General features: G+C 57.2%; 2 protein-coding genes across 8 annotated transcripts in view; one reads left to right on the forward strand and one right to left on the reverse strand.

The window, feature by feature from the left end:
- On the reverse strand, positions 1-18,938 carry LMF2 (lipase maturation factor 2). Its single transcript, XM_045027434.1, has 14 exons — positions 18,785-18,938; positions 16,289-16,542; positions 13,478-13,506; positions 12,105-12,301; positions 11,460-11,638; positions 10,557-10,695; positions 8,586-8,720; positions 8,021-8,126; positions 5,808-5,904; positions 4,462-4,644; positions 3,495-3,663; positions 2,573-2,684; positions 1,829-1,937; positions 1-1,421 (listed from the first exon to the last, which is right to left on the reverse strand). The coding sequence occupies exons 1-14, from the start codon at positions 18,879-18,881 to the stop codon at positions 1,068-1,070; spliced, it is 2,160 nt and encodes a 719-aa protein (XP_044883369.1). The 5' UTR covers positions 18,882-18,938; the 3' UTR covers positions 1-1,067.
- NCAPH2 (non-SMC condensin II complex subunit H2) overlaps positions 17,814-22,788 on the forward strand; it is a 23,812-nt gene continuing 18,837 nt past the window's right edge. The window contains exons 1-2 of one of the 7 annotated variants that reach the window (XM_045027458.1): positions 19,017-19,105; positions 20,863-20,936. The gene's annotated coding sequence lies outside the window, so the exon portion shown is untranslated. Of the gene's footprint in view, positions 17,833-18,955; positions 19,106-19,203; positions 19,296-20,862; positions 20,937-22,788 lie in introns of those variants that run through there. The other 6 variants (XM_045027486.1, XM_045027467.1, XM_045027476.1 and 3 more) reach the window with 6 other exon arrangements.

Raw genomic sequence — 22,788 nt, forward strand, 5'->3', positions numbered from 1 at the left:
TGGAATGTCAAAGGCTTTATTTAGAAAGTTACAGGAAACATCTCCACTCTGTTAACGGCTGCCAGGAAGCCCGTTCCAGCCACGCCCTGTGCCCAAGGGAGGGGCCAGGGAGAGCGAGTCAGAGTGCCCGTGCCCCTGAATGTGCTGTACTTGGTCATGGGACCCCAGCAACCCTGGGCAAGCACAACAGCCCCTGCACCCGCAGGCGGGTACAGGAGGGGGCAGCGTAAGGCAGCAGTGGAAGGGGAGACGATGGCAAGGTTTCCACACGGGTGGCAGAAGGCCCAATGAGCATGTCACTGCTGGCCCTCAGCACAAGGGGAAGGGCTGGGCACAGCTGGAGCCTGCAGCTCATCCAAGCTGGGCCATGGCTCCCGGCCTAAAGGCATCTCCAGGCTGCGAGCCAGGATTCCCACCCTGCCCCTCTTCCAGTGGCCCTAGGAGCTGGAGATCGGGCAGGTTGGGGCAATTCAGCCCCAAGAGCCACTGGCCACGGGGGAGACTGTGTGGCTCCTGGCCCTGGCTCTGCTGTAGGCAGCTCGGGGGGCAGAGTAAGGCCATTGTCCAGCAGCAATAACCGGATATACTGGCCATGGCCCTCGGGCAGCGAGCTCCCCGGCGGGGCCAGGCGCAGGCAGCGGGGAGGGAAGGGAAGGGACTGACCACACCGGTGTCCAGAGACTGCAGCCCTAAGGGAAGGGGACGACAGCTCTTTCTCCTCAGCCCCTTGCCCCACCCAGAGCAAGGTGGGGGAGGGGTAGGTCAGGGCATGGCCTCTCCTTGGGCAGACTGGGGTGTAAGCGACATTCCACCCCCGTCCTGAGGGGAGGCAGAGCAGCCCCCCCAGATCCACAGGGCTATGGGGGGAGGAAGCCCAGGCCAACATGGCGCCGAAGGGGGTGGAGACTGATAACCAATGGGCCCCCACGCGAGGCCTGTGGAGCCATCAGAGTGGAGCCAGGCAAGGCGAGAGCGGCGAGCCCAGAGACAGGAGTTCAGAGCAGAGGTGAGATCAGTCATTGCCTGGAAGAAAGGGGGCGGGGGTCCTAGAGCTGGCACCTTCGGGGCTACTTCTTCTTCCTGGCGCTCCGGAGGCTATCGGAAGGGGCGTCTCCAGCCCCTCGGGCTCTGCCCTCGGCCTTCTCCTCTGCCTCCTTCTTCCTCACCTGCCCGTTCTTCTCACTGCCTGCTTGGTCCCTGTCTCCCTCTGCCGCATCAGGCCGCTTGGAGCCTTTGTGCCGGCCGCTGGAGGCGCTGCCCAGCGTCCTGCTGCCCAGCACTCGCAGGAGGCAGATGGTGGCAGCAGTGAGGTAGAGTGTCCACACCACGGCAGGGCCTGTGTAGGGGCGGCTCAGCTCCCGGATGAGCTGCAGGGTTGTGGGCAGGAGGGCGTCTGTAGGGCGCTTCAGGGGTGCCTTGTCCTGCACCAAGAGGAAGAGACGTGAGTGCAGATGCAGTCACATAGCTGGGCTGCCAGAGCCCCCGCTGCCCCACCAAGCCTATGGGCGGTCCCTTCCTGGGCACCCCCCACCACTGGGGCTCAATTCTTCCACCACCACTTCGCTGAGGTGCACTGCTGAGCGCCTGGTCTTAGCACAGGGCCATGAAATACCCCTGTCCCCACGGCAAAGGGGCACGTGGGGCTCTGCTGCTCAGAGGCGATTCCAAGGCAGACGTACAAGGTGTGTGCGCACAGGGGGACACGTTGCAATCCAACCCCATAGCAGGCAGCCCTCCCTGCTCCAAGAACGCTGCTGTAGGGCTCCCGCTGGAAGTGCCCAGGTGTGGTATGGCTCACAGCCCAGAGGGGGTGTTCTGACAATCCTACCTTCAGCCCGTACTGATTGAGCATGGCCTCCAGATTGGGGTCTCCCAGGAACACCGTGGGGTAGAACTCCTGCACACGCTGCCGCCGCCACCACTGGCGGGGGAAGCCCCTGCAGAGAAGGGAGAAGAAGCAGGAGTTGCTCAGATCAGCCATGGTGAGCAGACGGTCCGGTCCCAACCCCCACTCCTCGAGAGCTGCCCTGCCCATACAGCAGGCCCTGCCCTGAAGGGTTATTGCATAAGGACCAGAATATTCCACCTGCAGAAGCCAGGCTGGGAGGCAGTGACCTCTGACTGACTAGGCCCTCTGCAGCCAAGAGTCTCCCCACCCCATACACAGGACAGGGGTCAGTATTTTCCCAGCTCTAGTTCCATTATTCACCAACCCAGGCCGCACACATCCTAGGAGCTTCCGACTGCAGTTGCACTGCGTAGACAGCTGTCACCCAGTCCCATCTCAAGGGCTGACAGCTCATTTAATCACTTCACCAGACAGGGCTCTAAACGTTTCCCTCCAGCAGGCACAACTTCACATTTACCACTGAATTGCATTGGCTCTTGCCCATTCCCCCAGCTTGGCCGGGTCTCTGGAGTTCCTCACCAGTCCCGACTAATAACAGAACAGCATCCTCCTTTTGCGTCCTCGTTACCACCCCCTTTCCAGATCGGTAGCATGTTACCCACCAGGGAACGCTGGCCCTGGGGACAGTGGAGGCTGATGGCAAAGGGCGCTGGCATCACTCACCCGTCCTTGGTGCTCTCCGTGAACCAGTACTTGTAGAGCTGGGCTCGGATGTAGGCAGGCGGCCGTGAGCTGAATGGGTATTTAGTTTTGTCAACCTGTATCAGGTGGATCACTGCCAGGAACAGAGGAGTTAGCACAGGGCCCCAGCACCCCTTTACCCAGGCTGCTCCTCCTGCCCAGCTGCACTAACGCCGGGTATCAAGGGCATGCTGAGGGCCCCAGCCTGTGGGGCCTGGTGATCCCACCGGAGTCTCAGCTCTCACATTAGGGTTTCTAGCCCTCAGTGTTGCAGAGAGAAGCTTGAAGGGCAAAACTCCAGAGCAGCCCATGCAGCTGCATCTACCGGAGCCTGGGCCAAGTGCTCCAGCAGGAGTGAACGCCCACGACGATGCATGGAGCAGCTAACTCCCCACCCTGTCACTGCGGGGACCCCAGCAGGAGGAAGAGCAGAGCATGCCTTACCACCACACCCCAGCGGCTGGCCTCACACGGGGTCGGGAGGCCCCTTGCTGACCTCCAAGAGAGCATGGCTTCCCAGGTCTGGGCAGGCCTAGGGCCAGGACTGCCTTAGCACAGGCATGCCCAGGCTCCACTGCACAGCACTGGGGAGGCGGGGCAGGAAAGCAGCAAGGGACTCAGAGTGCTGGCCAATTTGAGGCGAAGAGGCAAGCAGGGAGTGGTATGAAAGACAGCTCTGCTCATGTCAATCCTGACCCAGAGTTCCCCCCCGCGCTCCCAGCCCCCGACTTCTCACGCACACAGCTCTGCCGGTGCCCCTCAACCCCAACCCACCGAAGTGACTAGCTCTGTCAACAGAGCAGAGTAACACCCTCTGCCCAGGGCACCACGTGAGTTTACTGGGTGGGCAGGGTGAGGGCTCAGCTTGGGGGACACAGTGCCTGGGCATGCATGGCCTCCTCACCTTCTTTCTTGCCCTGTAGCAGGCGATAGACGAAGCTCGTGAACCAGGGGCTGTGGGTGTGATCCCCCAAGGCTGCAAACCACATCTGCCAGTCGAGGCGGGGCTGGTGCGGGGCCACCACAGGAGGCCCTGCGCTGACGTTCCCTGGCTTGTACATGAACTCAATCTCCTGCAGGGACAGAGCAGAATGGGGCAAAAGGTGCCTCTGAACTGCTCTCACCCCACACAGTGGGGCTTGGACATTCTGGACCAACATGGCTGGAATGAGGATGCCAACAGCAGTGCCCCAAAGCACTTCACAGCATCATTGCCCCATCCCTAAACGCAGCCACCTCTGGGGTGGGACACGGTGCTGTTAAACAGCTGCTAACACAATAGTTCAGGACAGGAAGTGAAGGATGCCATGTCTAGATGCATGGGGCCTTAGACCAGAAGGCCAAGTTGCAAATGGGGCCGACAGCCAGCTCTTGCTAGGAGGGATCATTGATGGCTGCATCGCACAAGCAGTCAGACACTCAGTACAGCATTCCTAGCAATGCGCTGGATCAGCGCTTACCCAGTGCACCACAGCACCCTGCTCTGCCTGTAGCAGGAGCACTTGTCTCGGGGCCCCAGGAAGCAGCCATACTGCCAGTCCTTCAGGATTTGTGGGGCCAGGACTGGGGGCACCAGCTGGTCCATCCCTCCCAGCAGCACCTCCAGAGCATGTCACTCCAGTCAAGCCCCAGGCTCTGGGATCCCAGGGGCGGTTTCCCTGGAGAGGAGGTGATAAGGCCAGCTGGCTCTGCAAGGCATCAATGGGGCTAGCTAGTGTTGATTTCACTGCTGATGTCCATCAGAGGCTGGGTCTCAAGGGTTAACCTAGGCTTCCACCCCCTTCTTCCTGCACCTCCCAGATGTATCACCTCCCTAGGGAGAAGCTACAGCAGCTGCATGACATCACCAGCAGGGTGTGGCAGCGAGTTACCGTCCATTTCTCCTTGTCGTAGCTTCCTTCCACCACCACCTCTGGCCGGCCCCCGACCCCCGTCATCCTGCGGAAGAGCCCGTATGAGTTCACCAGCTGGTAGCGGTCAACAGCACCAAACATCTGGTGGATGCTGGGCCACAGCTTCCCGTTCGACTCGTACTCTATGTAGGTGAAGGGCACCTGGGAGGCAGCAGAGAACAGGCCGGCTCAGTCACCCCATGCAATAGGCACTGGGAGGGGTGATGCAGCAGCAGGGATACAGCAGCGTGGGCCAGTTCAACTGCTGGCCCTGCCCAACTCAGACCAGGAAGCAGCCCTGGCTGGTGTCTGCAGCAGACAATAGCCAATACTGTCCACCCAAGCCATGAGGAGAGTGCCAGCCAATGCCCAGAAGATGGACCTTGACCTCAGGGCATCACTAAATTGCTCCTGCAGCTACCCAGCCAGAGTATCTGACTCGTTACCCATGGTGGGGATTCTGTGGGCTGGCCAGATGGCATTTCCCTAGACCCAAGCCAACCTTCCAGCACCAGTGGCCCTTAGAGACCAGCCTCATCAGCAGGGAGTGCCACCAGGATGTAGCCTTGGCAGCATTCACAGCTTTGCTCCCCTGCACTGGTCGTTCTGCCCTGCTGCACTGCCAATGCACTCCCCCCAGGAGCTGGCACTGCCCTCTACTGCGCCTCAGGGGGTGGGCCTGGGTCCAGTAGTCAGAACCCGAGACTGCAATGAAGCTAGAGCTGCAAGAGCTAGGTAGTATGATCCTATCACCCGGGGCTTTACCCACCCTTCTGTCCCTCCTGCATCCCGCAGGCCCACTGACCCAGAAGGCTCTAATGCCTTGAGGCAGAGCTTCAATCTGCATTGTAGCAGATGAGGCTCAGTCTCCACCTGCCTTCTCTTTTCCTGAAGTGCCCACAGCAACCTGAATCCTGCCTGCCCTCTACCAGCCTGGGCTCCCTAGAGCAGGGGTTCTCAAACTGGGGGTCAGGACCCCTCAGGGGGTCATGAGGTTATTACATGGGGGGGTCACGAGCTGTCAGCCTCCACCCCAAACCCCGCTTTGCCTCCAGCATTTATAATGGTGTTAAATATATAACAAAGTGTTTTAATGCAGAAGGGGGGTCGCAATCAGAGGTTTGCTGTGTGAAAGGGGTCACTGGTACAAAAAAAAATCTGAGAACCCCTGCCCTAGAGGGCGGCTGCAGGAACCAGGCACCAGCCCATGCAGTGACCCTGCCTGGCCTGTATTAGGTATGGAAGGGGAGTAACTAGCCAACCCTCAATCCCCAGACCACACAAGACATGATAGGCCGCTGCCCCACACCATCCCGCCCACTTACCAGGCTGACGGCAAACATCCCTGCTGCTGCGACAGCAAACACAGCCCACTGGAGAGTAGCCCAGAGCTTCCAGGGAAAGCCCCGGACACATGCACACCTGTGGGGGAGGCAGGAGAGGGACAGGTCAGCAGACAGGGCCAAAGTCCCCTATTAGCACAGCTGGGGGAGGGGCTGCAGACTTTGCCCCACTTTGAGCGGGCCAGGCTGCCAGACACTGCTGTACAAAGGGTTTGCCAGCAGCAGCCCGTAGCTCTGCGCCAGACTAGAGACTCTGCAGCCAAGACAACTGGAGTTTAACTTCAGTCCCATCCCCAACCCCAAAGCCCTTAACCCACAGGAGTGGGATTTTTCACATGAGTTGCTGGCCCGGCAGAGGGTACAGGTTAAAATTCCAGTTAGCGCAACTCATCAGCTGTCAGCAAAGCCATTCTGTAGCATGCTGGAGGCTAGCTCTCCTTGAGTGCAGGTAGCCCATCAGTGCCTCTCCCCTGCCCCCCAGCATGCCCAAGGGGGCAGCCAGGCTCCCCCACAATATCCTGTGAAAGAACTCAGAGCAGTGCAGCTTACTGCAGCACTAAGAACCCTGGGAAGTACCCCAAAGATCTGCACTCTCGTGCTGCGCCGCGCCAGTGCCGACAGCAGCGAGCGCTCTCAGCAATGTGGCTGCTCTCACTCGAGCCAGGCTAACTGGAGAGGGGTGAGGAGAACGTAGACAACTCCAGCTAGCTCTGCAGGGAAGACTGACCCTATGGGGCCTCATCAGCCTGTGAGCCAGCCTGACAAGACTCTCCCAGGGCAGCCAGTGGCTACAGCATTAAACTCTTGATCTGAATGCAGTGATGCTGCAGACCACGCTAACAACCAGGAGCTGTGGGGATCCTGGGATCCCCCAGGCAGACAGCCTGCCCCACTGATCTGAGGGGTGCCAATTCCCTCAGACCCCCTGTACTCTAGCTCCAAGTCATGTGCCATCAGAGCTGTGCATGGATTGGCTGCATCGTTCTACCCCTCCATACCCCATGGCTGCACCTCCAGGGCAGGTCCCCCCAGCTTCAGGAGGGGATAATCAGCGGAGAACTGATGCTTGCCACAATACCCCTTGTGACGTGATTGATATAATCTGGGACCATGTAGAACATAGTGGCACCAAATCTTATGCAAAGGGGGTCATATAAGGTGTCTAAGACCAGGTTAGGGGTGGCTGGTTAAAGTTATGGTGTCTGTATGTATCACTTTGTAATTGCTCTATACTGTCTGTATTTTAAAATTTTCAACTCGCTTCTGGGAAACATCCCAGACAAGTTGGTGTTAGCTCTGCCTAGCCTGCTTGATGGCCCATTAAGGACCATCAGCTACACAATTAACCCATGGAGAGAAGGCAGATACGCCTTGTGACTCAACAAAGTATGCAGGGACTTGCCCATGTGACTCCAGACTCCATTTTGCTGTAACTTTCCACAGTAAGGACAAAGAGGTTGTTACACCTGGAAGAGACTATAAAAAGGCTAATGCCTCATCTCCATCTGGTCTTCAATCCTGCTTCTTACCTCTGGAGAGACTTTGCTACAAACTGAAGCTCTGCACAAAGGACCGATGACCCAACCCAGCAGGGGATGTACTGCAGAGACTTGATTTGAACCTGCAGTTTACTCCATCACTGCTACACGCCTGAACTAAGAACTTTGCCATTACTGTATGCAATTGATTTCATTTAACCAATTCTAGCTCTCATCTCTACCTTTTTGGCTTTATGAATAAATCTTTAGATTTGATTCTAAAGGATTGGCAACAGCATGATTTGTGGATGAGATCTGATGTGTATATTGACCTGGGTCTGGGGCTTGATTCTTTGGGATTGAGAGAACCTTTTTCTTTTATTGGGGGTTGGTTTTCATAACCATTCATCCCCAGGACGAGTGGCACTGGTGGTGATACTGGGAGACTGGAGTGTCTAAGGAGATTGCTTGTGTGACTTGTGTTTAGCCAGTGGGGTAAAACCGAAGTCCTTTTTGTCTGGCTGGTTTGGTTTGCCTTAGAGGTGGAAAAACCCCAGCCTTGGGCTGTAACTGTCCTGTTTAAGCGATTTGTCCTGAACTGGCACTCAGTTGGATCCCGCCAGAACCGCATTGTCACACCCCTCCTGTTCAGAGGCACAGCAAGCAGCAGAGCCTGCCCCTGCCAGTGACCCGGCTGTCCTGGGAACAGTGGCTCACCTGTACATGGCAGAGAGGATTTCCCAGGCCAGGGAGAGGAGGCCCAACCCCACTAAAGGGAGAGTCACCGTCTTCAGCCACTGGATGAAGTCATGGTAAGTGAAAGCTAGAGAGGAGGAGTAAAACCACAGGAGTCAGATAGTGCCTGGGCAGGGAAGAAGGGACCCACACATCACTCCCTTCCTCCAGGAAGGAGTTCAGGTCATGTGACACAGAGGCACCGAGGGGCATCACTGTTGGCAACAAGGTGGCTCGTTCTGAGTCACTCAGCCAAAGTCAACAGGCTCACCAGGACAGGGACCAACCTCTGCCATTGGGCAGAGTAAGAGGGTTGGGCAGCCAAGTTGCACCTGACCTGAGCGGGGCCTTGCTAGGATGCTGCCTGGATAGTAGCTGGGTCAGGAGCTGCTCAAGGTTGTGTCCTGCTAGTGTCACTCTCCTGGCTGAGCTGCAGGGCCCAGAGGGGATCACAGAAGAGATGGGATACCAGCCAGAGGGCACATCAGTGCCCGGCTGTGGGCTGTGCATGCTGTCCCACCTGCAGTGAGGGGAGGAAGCACCACACCTGTTTTGGATTCAATGAGCTGCTTCTCCCAGTTGAAATGCAGGCCAAAGTCCTGGATGCTCCAGTAGATGAATAATCCATAAACAGTCAGCTCCAGCAGCGTGGAGAGGACAGACAGCAGGCTTGGAGGCCAGGCTGCAGGGTAGAGGAGGAAACAAGTGATGTTACAAGGACTGAGTGGAACTGATGCACAATGCTGTCTGCCAGAGTCTGATGAGAGCCTGAAACAGCTCCAAGGGAAGCATAGTTGTGCCATGGGGGCCCGCTTAACTATTAACTCTGAAACCCTACAATGGCAGTTTGAGTGGCACTGTTAATGCTCCTCATCCTTCAAACAGCCACCTCCACTGATCCAGCAGCTACCCCAGACATAGCAAGGAACCAGTTACTTACAGCCAGCCACTCAGGTACCACAGAACATGCTCCAAGGAGGAGTAAGTCTGGGATGCACAACTTAACACACTTAAAACCACCTTCACCAAGCAAGGACTGCCCAGAGAAGTATATCGCATCATGGAACAAGCTACAATAACCTGAGAGAACTTGCTTCAATCCAGAAAAAACCCACTGACCACACACCTCTAGTTGTCACCTACCACTCCACACTGGAACTCATACTGGCATCAAATAATTACTACCCTGACTCGATTGGGACCCCATCCTATAAGAAACCTTTCCCAACTCCCCTTTTAGCCTTCAAGCATGCACCCAACATCAGAAGTCCCCCGCAGCCAAGAATACACCAACTCAAAGCATCACCAGACCCTGCCAGAACAGCTGCAAAACCTGCAGCGATATAGCCACTGCTACGAGGATCAAGAGCCTATGCAGGCCAATCACAACACATGGTGTACCGCATCCAGTGCGTCAAACGCCACAACAGCTATCACTATGCTCCTGAATGAGCTCATGAAGACAAAAACATCTTATCACCTGAAGTGAACATTTTTCACAAAGTGATCACTCCATACTTGGGCTCTCAGTCCTTGTCCTAAAAGGAAGCCTGCACAGCACCTTCCGAAGATAAGCCTGGGAGTTTAAATTCAGAACTTTGCTGGACACTAAAATTCATGAACTCAGACACTAATTTTAAGTCTCATTACAACAATCTGTGACCTACTAACTTTTGTCCTAGGACTGAAGAGGTGTTAACGGCCCACTGCACTCATCTATTACAATGTGTGTTAACTCCTTATGCTAACATTTAGCACAGACACTGGGCATGGCTACATTTTGGGTACGGCTACATATAAAACACTGCTGCAGCTGAGCTGCTGTAGTAGCTTTAGTGTAGACACCACCTACGCCGACAGGAGGGCTTCTCCTATCAGCGTAGGTAATCCACCTCCTGGAGAGACAGTAGCTAGCTGAATGGAAGAATTCTTCTGTTGACCAAGCACTGTCTACCCTGGGGGTTAGGTCAGCATTGCTGTTTCTCAGGGTAGGACTTTTCTACAGAGATGTAGCTATGCCAATTGAAGTTCCCGCTGTGGACCAGGCCCGAGTACCTTTCCAGATATGAGCAGCTCGGGGCGCTCAAAAGCTTATCTTGTATTGAACCAGCTTCTGTTGTTGACAGAGCCATTACCTCACCCACCATCCTTTTAGCAGATGCACACAGCCAATGTGTTTCTCCCACAATTCCTGCCCACCCCACAGCACCACTGATTGTTTCAATGCAGCTGTGTTTATTAGACCTACCACCCCCTGAAAGTTAATTATGGGGCAGTTTAAAATAGCCCAGGTGAGTCTGCTGCAGGATCTGCTGTCTGCACCAGGGCTCAGGGTAAGCTCCTTGCACAGCACATGGGATTGATCACTGAGAATTCTGCCAAGGGCTCCCCCTCTGCTACTTCTGGATCAGCCTCAGGACCTGCCCACCCCTAGAGCAGAATCCACCTCACCCTGTGGAGCAGCTTGAGCCCAGGTGAGCCGAGACCCACAGCAGAGCCCTAACCCATAGAGACTCACCGCTGGCGGGTCTCCTCTTGCCACGCCCCAGCCACAGCCCCACATGCTCGTCATCCAGCAGCGAGAAGCACAGGACGATGGTGAGCAGGTTGAAGAAGTTGTAGTTGCCTGTGACGATGATCAGCAACTGGAGCAGGACCTGCAGGGGAGGGCAGGAAGTCAGAGCCATGGCTAGGGTCCCATCACAGCATGAAGCACCGGCCTGGCATCCCCAGCACCTCCCTTCCTGAGACTGGGGACAAACTGCCAAGAGAAACACCCAACATCCCTTCCCCTGCATCCCCTGCCCGAGAGGCCTCCACTCTCAACAGTCCTGCCCAGAGGGGTCCTGCTCTGTGCAGGGGAGCAGCCCCACACTGGCACTGCCTGCCCCTCAGCCTAGGAGGCAACTTGTAGACTCCAGAGGGTTAACAGAGATCCACACAGCAGAATGACCACCCCTCTGGCTGGCACCAGCAGCCAACGGGCCAGGATCCTGGCACGAGAGGCAGGTGTCCAGGAGAGAGGCGATGGGGACCCTCCCTGTCCGGCCTTGCAAGGGGAGGGAACCCATCTTGCTTGTAAGCTGCCCCCTTCAGTCGGAGGCTCTGCTGCCCTTTGCCTCCAGTGAGCAAGGCAGGAACACCCCCTTCTGGGCCCAGAACTTGACAGGTCCAAAGTCACTGGCATTTGACCATTGTGAGCCTGCAATGCATGATGGGAACAGACTGCAGGGATGCCCATTTCCATTGTATCCCCCTTGGTCTCCTGTCCCCTAAGTCTTATACCCGAGAGCGAGATCTGAACTCATGGCTCCCACTGGACAACACGTGGGACAAGCACCAGGCCCCTGAACGCTCTTTCCAGCTCCTATTCCCAGGGGTGCATCCGGAGCCTTCCAGCCCTGGCTGGCTGTGGACGTACCTGACAGTAGAAGGCAAAGAGGCGGAGGCGGCGGATGGGGGAGAAGAACAGCAGGGGCACAGCGATCTCAATGATATATGTCGCCACCACGCTGAACTTCTGGAACCACACAGGGAGCTGGTGGGCGAACCAGGCGGCCGGCGTAGGGATGCACTGGGTCTCGTAGTGATAGGTCAGGGCTGGGGGGGAGAAGAGAGCAGAGTGAGGGACATGAGGGGATGTATTAGACACAGGCAGGGAAGGAGGAGCCAGTGCAGGGTAATAACTGAGTGTGGCTCAGAGCGGGTAAGGCCAGGACCATGTGGAGATAGAGGCCATTCAGGGATATGCAGAGATGCTGGAGCAAGCTGCGCACAATATTAAGTGCTGCCCTGCACAAGTCACTTGGGTTGCACAGCGGTTCATTTGCCATGAGGCCTGGGGCAGGAAACCCTGCCAGTGTCTGGAAAAGGCAGCATGGCCTCGTGGACTGAGCACAGGGCTGGGAGCCAGGAACCCCTCTCTCATCCAGGCTCTGTGGCCCTCTCAACCCGTAGAAAAGGGTCAGTGTCACTGACCCGCCCCCGCAGGTGCTGGGGAGGAGTGCTTGCAAGGGCTGACCGCAGCGATGCCATCCCCGCACTGTGGCCATGCCAGGCCCCTCACCTGTGAGCCCCCACCACGTCGGGCAGCGGCTGGTCAGCTTCACCACTCCCGAGGCAAACATGAGGCGGAAGAGCAGCCAGCGCATCAGCCAGAAGGTGATGCTGTCGTGTGGCCGCCAGGCTGTGGAGCGCCACTTCAGCAGGTGCAGGGGGGCCACCAGCACGGCCAGGAAGCCCGTCTCCAGCAGGAGGCTGTCCCTGCAGGGAGCACACCACACAAGGCATCAGAGGGCCACAGGCTCCCTGTTTGCTGGAGCCAGCCTGCCCTCGACTGCCCTGGCCCCATGGGTGCTACATACAGAGGCCCCCTCCACCTGCCTCTTGGCCTGGCAGTTTCCAAGAGGCCAGTTCTGAAAGGTCACAGTCAGGCTGCTTCACCTGGCTGCAAATCGTTTCTAGCCACCTGCATGAAGATCGCATGCATGGCTGCACAAGAGCGCTGACGCCCAGACTGCTCCTACAGAGCACCCATGTCCAGGGGTCGGCAAGGCACGAGCCAGGGCTACACTGCGACCAAGTCCCCAGAGGCAGCAATGCGGGACATGATACAGCTGAGCTGTAACCTCTGCCCACATACAGCCAGGGGGTCACCAGTGGCTAACTGTCACCGCGATGAGGCATCAATCCTACTCGCTGGCCACTTGTATACAATCCCCATGGTAATCCAGAGCTCGGGCCCTCCTGGAGGATGCTGCAGTGGCCGTCGCTAGGGTAGACGCTCCAGGCTTAGCTGGTGATCCCCCTTCCCCAGAGGGGAGGTGATCTTCACCAAGCTGATGGCCTCTGGTATCACTGCAGAGGCAGTGTCTTTCCCCTGCCTTTAGCATGATACTGGCGCCGTTTTTGAAAATAGGACAAACTGTGGCCCACTCCAGACAATGCCTGTTGAAATGGCCCCAGCGAACATTCACAGGGAAATAGGAGTCCCACACACCTAGACATACAGCAGCCACCCTGAAAGAGAACGGCCACCTCCCTGTACCCCAGGAGCATATGCCAGGCGGTAACAGTCAGAACCAGTTCCTGGCACACCTGACCAAGTATGATTTACATGTTGGATAGTTCCCAGGAATGCCCAGAACAAGAGGCCCCCCGACTACACTGAGTCAGGATAGCAGTGTCCAGGCAGCACGGAGCAGGGATCTGTGCTTCAGCATCGCTTCCCTGGACTGATTCAGCACAGCACAAGACCTGCCACTCCGAACCCCTACAGAGCTATGGTGCAGCCATACAAGAGGTCATGTGAACACCTGCAGGATACAGCTGGGGCTTCCACAGCCCACCCCCTGGCCAAGGAACCGAAGCTGTGCTTGGAAAGGACTGAACGACCTAACAGGAGTGGCCACGTGCAAATCTGGGGAGACAGTCACTTACCACTGGAAGTACAGGAACACCTGCCCCACCTGTGGAGAGAGGGAACACAAGGGTGTCAACAATGACCCAGGCTGCATTACGGAGTGACAGGCACAAATAGGTTCTGATCACAAGATCGCCCCATTCCGGTCTTCTCCATCCAGACTGGAAGGGAGAAGAGTGCAAAGGCTCATGGGAAGACGACGTCTTCTCCTGGGCACATTTCAGGTAGCAATGCCAGCTCCCTTGTGGCAACAGGCCCTGATCCAACCCCCAGGAACTGAGACTAGGCACTGTCCCACAGCCAAGAGTTGTGGGGCCATGGTAAGGCCACAGCACAATGCCTGGACGTGGGGAGCAAAGACAGACAGGGTGGGGAGACACCTATGTCGTGTGCACCAACAAGGCTGGGTGATGCTGGGAGCTACTGAACCAGCCTCCTCAGGAGAGTCTGCTTCAGGTCTGGCTTGTTCCAGCGGGATGGGCTGTCTGGGTCGAGCCTGGCACCCAGATGGATTATCCAAGGGAGACTCAAAGGACAAGGGGACTGTGGGTTGGGATTGAGGGGTGGCGCAGAACTGGGGGAGCCCGGGGCTGGGATAGCAGGGGGCTGCGAGTCAGGATTGATGGGCATTTGCAGGTGAATTTTGCTCCATACCAGCCTGCACTATGGCTGCCTCTAGCCCTGGTGCTATTAGCCGCTCATGCCCACTAATGCTTTAAGCGTGCTCAGAGATAGGGCAGGAAGATCAATACTGACACTGTAACAGGCTGACGCCAGAGGCCAGCTCCTCACTCGCCCACAGCTGTGGACATGCCAACACTATACTAGAAACGCAGGGGATTTGATTACTGCCAGATTCTGAGTCACTGCTGTTCCAGGGGGAGGAGCCCTGGAGGCTCCAATAAGAGGAATGATGTTTTTCTCCAATGTCACCTTAAAAGGGAAGAGGCAGCAAGTGGAACATCCCCAAAGCCAAGAAGGGAGAGCTGTGGATTGTGCTACACTCCAGAGAGCAGCACAACACACATAAGGTGCTGGCTTGGCTCTGGGGCCTGCGTGAGAAGGAGGCAAGACTCCCAGCAGAGGCAGAGTAAGGTCCTCCTAAACCTCAGCCCAGAGGTCACTGTCCTGGGGACAGAGAGGGCCTCTGAGATGCTGCACGTAGCAGACCCAAAACTCCATCAGTTTGGAAGGCAGAGAGCACCGTTTCAAGGGAGCACCCACTGAAGACGACAGCCCATTTACCTTTGCTTTTCCTGGCTACACAAAGCTGCAGCCAGGGTACTTCACTCCCTCTGCACAGCTGGGGGCAGCACTCACAGCCACAGTACAAGCTCCCCACCCTGCCCCCTTTCCACACCTACCACCACAACTGGCAGGGCTGCACGAGCTGTGGGTGGTTTGGAAAAGGCACCCGCTGGTATTAGAGTACTTAGGTCAGACTGAGCCGAACTGGAGTGGAGCTCCTTGGAGAGACAGAACCACCCATCAGGCTCTCAGTGGGGAGCTGGCTGGCACGGGGCCAGAGCCCTATGTGGGAGCAAGTGTAACATCAGCACACTTAGTGTTGGAGCAGGCTGTCAGCACTCACTGCTTGGCGCACACAGGGATACCAGACAGGTGTATGGATTTGGGGAGAGCACCTGGGATGCAGTGATCCCAGATGGCTGGTCTGCTTAGTGTCCCAAACTGATCCAGCCAGCTCCACTCTCCTGCACCCAACCCTGCAGGAATCACTTCTGATTGAGATCTGCCAGGAAACCACTCCTGTCTCAGCAGCTGGGAGAAGCTCTGTTCTGATCAGAGATCAGAGCCAGCAATTAAACACAACACACTAGTATTAATGCAGTGTTAAGGCCAAAATATCAAACACTCAATAGCCAGGATATTCTTGAAAGCTTAGGTAGCACTGACAGGATTAACTCAGCCACGCTGCCTACACAAGGGAATTCAGGGTATACAACACAACAAGTGCCACCTTTTGCATTTAATTCCCCTGGTGTGAGAAGGAAGAGAAACCATGCTTACAAACTGCCAGGATACCTGACTCTCACCGCAAGTTCCTCAATAAGGAGCTATTGGGCCCAGGCAGCCTGCAAGCACCACCAGCAGATTAAGATCCCTTAAGTGTGCTAAAAATGTCAGGCACCACTATGCTTGTGTGCAACATCCTGACCTTAGTGGTGGTGCGCTTAGCAAAGTGATTCTCTGCAAACCTGGCTTGCTTTGGGGAGTTAAGAGATTGAGTTTATTTTTTTTAAAAGCCAGGTATAGTATGATGTTTCTAGTCCAAGTCATTTGAGTAAAATTCCTGCTCTGAGCAGGTGAGAATGTGACATGCTCACTTCCCAAGAGGCCACTCCAAAGCCCAATCAGTAGTCACAGACCAAATATGGAGAATTTCAACCCCAGAAGGAACTGGGGGACATTGTGGAGCCACCAGGAACAGGGGCAGGGAATAGACACTTGAATTCAACCTGAGATGGCAAGACCAACACCTGCTATGGAGAGAAAAATCACCCATCCCACCCCCCCTGGGCACAGGTGAGGGAGAGGACTGACAGGAGGAGAGCTGGGCTGCTTTAAGAGCAAGAAGCTAAATAAGAACAGCAGGGAAGGTGGGGAAGAGGACCAGGTGAGCAAACCCTGCCCCAAGCAGGGACACTGATAACCCCCTGCTCTATGAGGGGTGGGTGCAGAGCAGCAAGGAGGGCACTCCCACCATGCACCTGTCACAGATGAGAAGTCTGCCCCTCTCGCACACTTCAAGGGACTGCCTCTACTCCCCAAAGATGCACTGCTCCATACGCACCCCAGTGCCCACATACCTGGTAGAGCGAGAGGTAGAGCACCCAGAGCAGCAGGAAGACGAGGCTGTCCCGCAGGGGCTCAAGCACCAGGGCGCCGAAGGAGGTCAGTATGCCCAGCAGGCACAGCAGCTCCATGCCCTGTTCCGTGTCCAGCCCCAGGCGTGGGCCAAGCCACAGCAGCGTCGGGGAGTCCCGCAGCTGCTCCCAGAAGCCCTTCCCAGAGAGACGCAGCATCTTGCGGGCTGGCAGGATGCCATCTTTCCCATAGAGCCCTGGGGGGGGGGGGGAAGAGAAGAGACAGGAAAGGAAGTTGCAGCACCCAGCAACCTCTCCCTGCAGGTAACTATTCGTCTGCTAGAAACATGCAGTCCTCCCTTCCCAAGGGACACCCAGCCTTTCTGGTGAGCAAGTTTGCCCTGGGAGAAGGACCCACTGAGCACACTCCCACCCCCTAGGAGCCAGGATCAGAGGAATATAGCTAGGTCCAGAAGCCCAGCAGCAACATTCAACCCTCCATTGCTGGCACTGAGCCTGGGAGAGGGAATGAACATACCATGGGAAACATCCATCTGGAGCTCCCGGGGTGAACAGCTGCCTAACGATCCTGGCCATAGCTGGCACGGCTGCCAGATTAAGCCTGCCCACGTGGAATGGTTACAAGGACTACGCTCACCAAGCAAACTAGGCATCTGCCCAGCCAACTGGGGGAGCAGAGTGATGCACAGTCCATCCAGGTGGGCCCAGCAGCATGCAGAGGTATAGCAGCCAAGCACACTGTACTCAGCATGGCCTGGACTCAAATGTGCTCAAGGCCTTAAACACACTTGAAGCCTTTTAGGGCTTGGCTACACTTACAAATTTGCAGCGCTGCAGCAGGGTGTGAAAACACACCCTCTCCAGCGCTGCAAAGCGCCAGTGTGGTCAAAGCCCCAGTGCTGGGAGCGCGGCTCCCAGCGCTGTCCGTTATTCCCCACAGGGAGGTGGAGTACGGACAGCGCTGGGAGAGCTCTCTCCCAGCGCTGATGCTTTGACTACACTTAGCAGCGCTTTGAAGCGCTAAGTGTAGCCACAGCCTTAGTCTTCGCAGAGCAAGGGCTCTCTCTCCTTCCCCAGCCTGCAGGGGACTCTCCTTTGCAGGACATGGCTGTTTCAAGGGCGAGGGCCTAAACTGTGCCACAGCCATCTTCTTTCACTCTCTAGAGAAGCTTTGGACTCATGGGGGGCGGGAGGGGGAAAAAATTATCCTCCCCCTGTAGATTTTAAGGGCCACTAAGCCCCCCTGCTATGCTCCAGCACAGCCTCGAGTTCGGGAGATTAAAAGCCCTGCTTGGAGCGGCTGAGTGCTTGGCCGCACGCTTGGCCGCTTGCCCAGCTCAGGGCCAGCAACTGGCAGGAAACAGAAAACAGGAGGAAACAGAGGAAAGACTCTCAAATAAAGTGGTTAAGCAGAGGCTGGAGGTACTGGGCAAAGGGAGGGACCAGCTGGGCAGAGCAGCAGCTACTTCCTCGGAGTCCCCAGGAAGAAGGCAGCAGCTGGAAGGCCTCAAGGAACCGCTACCTTGGTACAGAACTCTGCACCTGGGGTCAAGCACCGCCTGTGTTCGCAGGCCCAGCTCCCAGGGAGAGAGGCAGCAGCAGCAATGGTGGGATAAGGAGGAGGGGAGTGCCCCTGGGAGCAGGGCAGCATTCTGTGGGCAGGGGTAACGTCTACAGAAAAGAAGGGCAACGGGAACAGCTATCAGGAGGAGGGCACAAGGGAAAGGCAGCACGGGGAAGGCACTAGCCTAGGACTCAGGGGATCCTGGTCCATGCTCAGCTCCGCCAGACTCCCTGCGCAGGGCAGGCGGGGTCTGGGAGGAGATAATGTTGTCCTACTTCAGGGTTAAACACTAGTCTTTGAGGGGTACTAGCAGAGGAGTGCAATGGGGGCCCTAGGCACCCCCAGATAACCCCCAACCCCCTCACCCTGCACCCGCCACTTCCAGACACCAGCCAGCCCCCCCCTGACTTCAGGGGAGCGACCCCTGCTCAGGCCGGGGCAGGACCGAGTCCCCGCCGAGCGCCAGGCGCGGGCCAGTGACAGGACTCGGCCCCTTGGCCGCGGCGGGGCCCTGCGGCCGGGACCCGCTCTGCTCCCCTCACCCCGAGCGGCGGGAGTCAGGGCAGCGCGGCAGAGGTTCCCCCTCCTCCTCCTCCTCCTCCGGGGCCGTCACCGCCCAGCCTCCGCCTTGGTCCGGGAGCCTCCCTGCGCTGCGCCTCGTTCCCCAGCCCCCGCCGCCCCGGGGGGGGGGGGGCGGCAGCGTCTGACCCCGCTGCGGGCGGGCGGGCGGGGCGGGGCGGCCTCCCCCCGCCCCACGGAGCAGCCCGGGGGGCGGCACCAGCCCCCCCCCTTTGCCCCAGGCCCGCACAGGAGCCGAGGGGGGGTCGCGGCTCGTCCCTTGTGCCCCAGGCGAGGGGGCCGAGGCAGCGCAGCCCCTTGCTCGGTGCCTCCCCCGCCCCGGCCCCGCCCCGTACCCGGGACCTGCAGATACAGCGAGGCGAAGGCGGCGGCGTAGGCGGCGGCCAGGCCGCCCAGGAGCAGCTGCCGGGCCAGGCGCGGCGGCTCCCCCATGGCGCAGCGGCGGGAACGGGACGCAGCCTCCGAGCGCCCGACACGTCCCCGGCCCGCGCGCTCCCAAGTACCCGCCCCGCGCCCGGGGAGACCCGCCCCCTCCGCGGCGTCACCGCGCCCGCCTCACGCGCTGACCCGCGTCACCGCGCTGAGCGGGAAAAACAAAATGGTGGCCGGGCTGCGGGGCTGAGGCGGAGCGGAGCTGTTCCCCCCTGTGCTGCGGGGTGAGTGTGGTACGGTCCTGGTGGCCCCCGCCGCGACCCGTGCCGTGGTACGGTCCGGACACCCCAATGCCTCGCCCCCCCCCCCCCGGTATGGTACTGCCCGGGAAGCGGGGCGGGACGGGACGTGTTGCGGGAGGTCCCGTCACGTGACCGAACCTTTCCTTGCTGGACTCCGGGCCGGTCCTGGAGGGTCGGTAACCCCGCGGGGTCCTGTGGGGAGGGAGGGGCGCTGGGGGGCGGGGCTACAGCTGAGGGGGCAGAGCTGAGATGGGGGCACAGAGCTGGGGGGGGATGGGGCAGAGCTGGGGGGTGCTGTGGGAATGGGGGCCCCAGAGCTGTGGGGGGCATTTGGGGGACAGGGGGACAGCGTGGGAGGGTGGGGAAGGGGGGCAGAGCTGGTGGGTGCTGTGGGAATGGGCGGCAGGGCTGTGGGAGCTGGGGATTGGGGCAGAGCTGAGATGGGGGGCACAGAGCTGGGGGAGATGGGGCAGAGCTGTGGGGTGCTGTGGGAATGGGGGGCACAGAGCTTTGGGGGACGGGGGCAGAGCTGGGGGTGCTGTGGGGATGGGCGGCAGGGCTATGGGGGCTGGGGATTGGGGCAGAGCTGAGATGGGGGCACAGAGCTGGGGGGTTTGGGGCAGAGCTGGTGGGTGCTGTGGGGATGGGGGGCACAGAGCTGTGGAGGGCAGAGCTGTGGGGGCTGGGGATTGGGGCAGAGCTGAGATGGGGGCACAGAGTTGTGAGGGAGATTGGGGCAGAACTGGGGGGTGCTGTGGGGATGGGCGGCACAGAGCTTTGGGGGATGGGGACAGCGTGGGAGGGTGGGGAAGGGGGGCAGAGCTGGGGGTGCTGTGGGGATGGGCGGAGGCAGAACTGGGGGGTGCTGTGGGGATGGGCGGCAGGGCTGTGGGGGCTGGGGATTGGGGCAGAGCTGAGATGGGGGTACAGAGCTGTGGGGGGATTGGGGCAGAACTGGGGGGTGCTGTGGGGATGGGGGGCAGGGCTGTGGGAGCTGGGGATTGGGGCAGAGCTGAGATGGGTGCTGTGGGGATGGGAGGCCAGAGCTTGGGGGGGGGGCGTTTGGGGGCCAGAGTGTGTATGTGGGGGTGTGATGCTCTGTAGAAGATCCCAGTCTGGTATCAGGGTTTTCCCCAGATACACAAACCATCTTGAGTCTGGGAAGACCCTGGTTCCTTTATCCTTGTCCCCTTTTGCACCTGCGTATCATGATTGGACTGCGTCCTAGGGCAGTGGTTCTCAACCATTCCAGACTACTGTACCCCTTTCAGGAGTCTGTTCTGCTTTGCATACCCCAAGCTTTACTTCACTTCAAAACTTACAAAATCAGACACAAAATACAGACGTGTCACAGCGCACTGTTACTGAAAAATTGCTGACTTTCTCATTTGTACCATATAATTATAAAATAAATTGGAATATATGTATATTATACTTGCATTTCAATGTAGAGTATATAGAGCAGCATAAACAAGTCATTGTGTGAAATTTTAGTTGGTACTGACTTCGCCAGTGCTTTTTATGTAGCCTGTTGTAAAACTAGGCAAATCTCTAGCTGAGTTGATGTACTCCCTGGAAGACCTCTGTGTACCCCCAGAGGTACACGTACCCCTGGTTGAGAACCACTGATCTAGGGTCTGACCCCTCCCTGAGCCCTTATCACTCCAACTTGTCACATTCCTTCCCCCCCCCCTTCCATCTTCGCTCCTGGGTCTGACCCCTCCATCCCTCTCTGACAGCCAGATGGATACTGCAGTCCTGTATGAGGCATCAAGGCCCACTGTCTGACACCGGCTAAAAACGGGGAGGCGAGGTGAGGCACTAGCCACAGCCGGGAGGGCAGGATGGGGAGCAGGAGAGGCACATGGGATGGGCTGGCTTTGAGGAGAACATTCAGGTGTGCAGTGAATGGCAGCTTTTTCTCCCTGTAACGTAAGAAGTTCCTGTGTGATGCCCAAATTCAGAGTAGTCGGGCCATGAGTGAGCCTGCACCTGTGTAAAAACAACGAGGAGTCGTGGCACCTAGAGACTAACACATTTATTTGAGCATAAGGTTTTGTGGGCTATAACCCACTTCATCAGATGCATGGAGTGAAAAATACAGTAGGCAGGTGTACATACACAGCACATGAAAAGATGGGAGTTGCCTTACCAAGTGGAAGCAGCAAAGAATCCTGTGGCACCTTATAGACTAACAGACGTTTTGCAGCATGAGCTTTCGTGGGTGAATACCCACTTCTTCGGATGCAAGCAGTGGAAATTTCCAGGGGCAGGTGTGTATATATAAGCAAGCAAGAAGCAAGCTAGAGATAACGAGGTTAGATCAATCAGGGAGGATGAGGCCCTGTTCCAGCAGCTGAGGTGTGAAAACCAAGGGAGGAGAAACTGGTTCTGTAATTGGCAAGCCATTCACAGTCTTTGTTTAGTCCTAAGCTGATGGTGTTAAATTTGCAGATGAACTGGAGCTCAGCAGTTTCTCTTTGAAGTCTGGTCCTAAAGTTTTTTTGCTGTAGGATGGCCACCTTAAAATCTGCTATTGTGTGGCCAGGGAGGTTGAAGTGTTCTCCTACAGGTTTTTGTATATTGCCATTCCTAATGTCTGATTTGTGTCCATTTATCCTTTTCCTTAGAGACTGTCCAGTTTGGCCGATGTACATAGCAGAGGGGCATTGCTGGCATATGATGGCATATATTACATTGGTGGACGTGCAGGTGAATGAACCGGTGATGGTGTGGCTGATCTGGTTAGGTCCTGTGATGGTGTTGCTGGTGTAGATATGTGGGCAGAGTTGGCATCGAGGTTTGTTGCATGGGTTGGTTCCTGAGCTAGAGTTACTATGGTGCGGTGTGCAGTTGTTGGTGAGAATATGCTTCAGGTTGGCAGGTTGTCTGTGGGCGAGGACTGGCCTGCCACCCAAGGCCTGTGAACGTGTGGGATCATTGTCCAGGATGGGTTGTAGATCCCTGATGATGCGTTGGAGGGGTTTGAGCTGGGGACTGTATGTGATGGCCAGTGGAGTCCTGTTGGTTTCTTTCTTGGGTTTGTCTTGCAGTAGGAGGCTTCTGGGTACACATCTGGCTCTGTTGATCTGTTTCCTTATTTCCTCGTGTGGGTACTGTAGTCTTGAGAATGCTTGGTGGAGATTTTCTAGGTGTTGGTCTCTGTCTGCGGGGTTAGAGCAGATACGGTTGTACCTCAGTGCTTGGCTGTAGACAATGGATCTTGTGGTGTGCCCGGGATGGAAGCTGGAGGCATGAAGGTAGGCATAGCGGTCGGTAGGTTTTCGGTATAGGGTGGTGTTAATGTGACCACCATTTATTTGCACCGTGGTGTCTAGGAAGTGGACCTCCCGTGTAGATAGGTCCAGGCTGAGGTTGATGGAGGGGTGGAAGCTGTTGAAATCGTGGTGGAATTTTTCCAGAGTCTCCTTCCCATGGGTCCAGATGATGAAGATGTCATCAATGTAGCGTAGGTAGAGAAGGGGCGTGAGTGGACGGGAGCTGAAGAAGCATTGTTCCAGGTCGGCCATAAAAATATTGGCATATTGTGGGGCCATGCGGGTGCCCATAGCGGTGCCACTGATCTGGAGATATATATTGTCATTGAATTTGAAATAGTTGTGTGTGAGGATAAAGGCACAGAACTCAGCAACCAGTTGTGCTGT

The sequence above is a fragment of the Mauremys mutica genome, chromosome 1 (genome assembly GCF_020497125.1).
Source record: "Mauremys mutica isolate MM-2020 ecotype Southern chromosome 1, ASM2049712v1, whole genome shotgun sequence".
Taxonomy (NCBI): Eukaryota; Metazoa; Chordata; order Testudines; family Geoemydidae; genus Mauremys; species Mauremys mutica.

Excerpts from the sequence above, each read along its gene's own strand:
- LMF2 (XM_045027434.1), bottom strand. The coding sequence starts at position 18,881 with ATGGGGGAGCCGCCGCGCCTGGCCCGGCAGCTGCTCCTGGGCGGCCTG. Across the intron at positions 10,696-11,459 it reads TCTTTGCCTTCTACTGTCAG|GTCCTGCTCCAGTTGCTGAT; the intron begins GTACGTCCACAG and ends CCTCCCCTGCAG. Across the intron at positions 2,685-3,494 it reads GCTACAGGGCAAGAAAGAAG|TGATCCACCTGATACAGGTT; the intron begins GTGAGGAGGCCA and ends TGTTCCTGGCAG.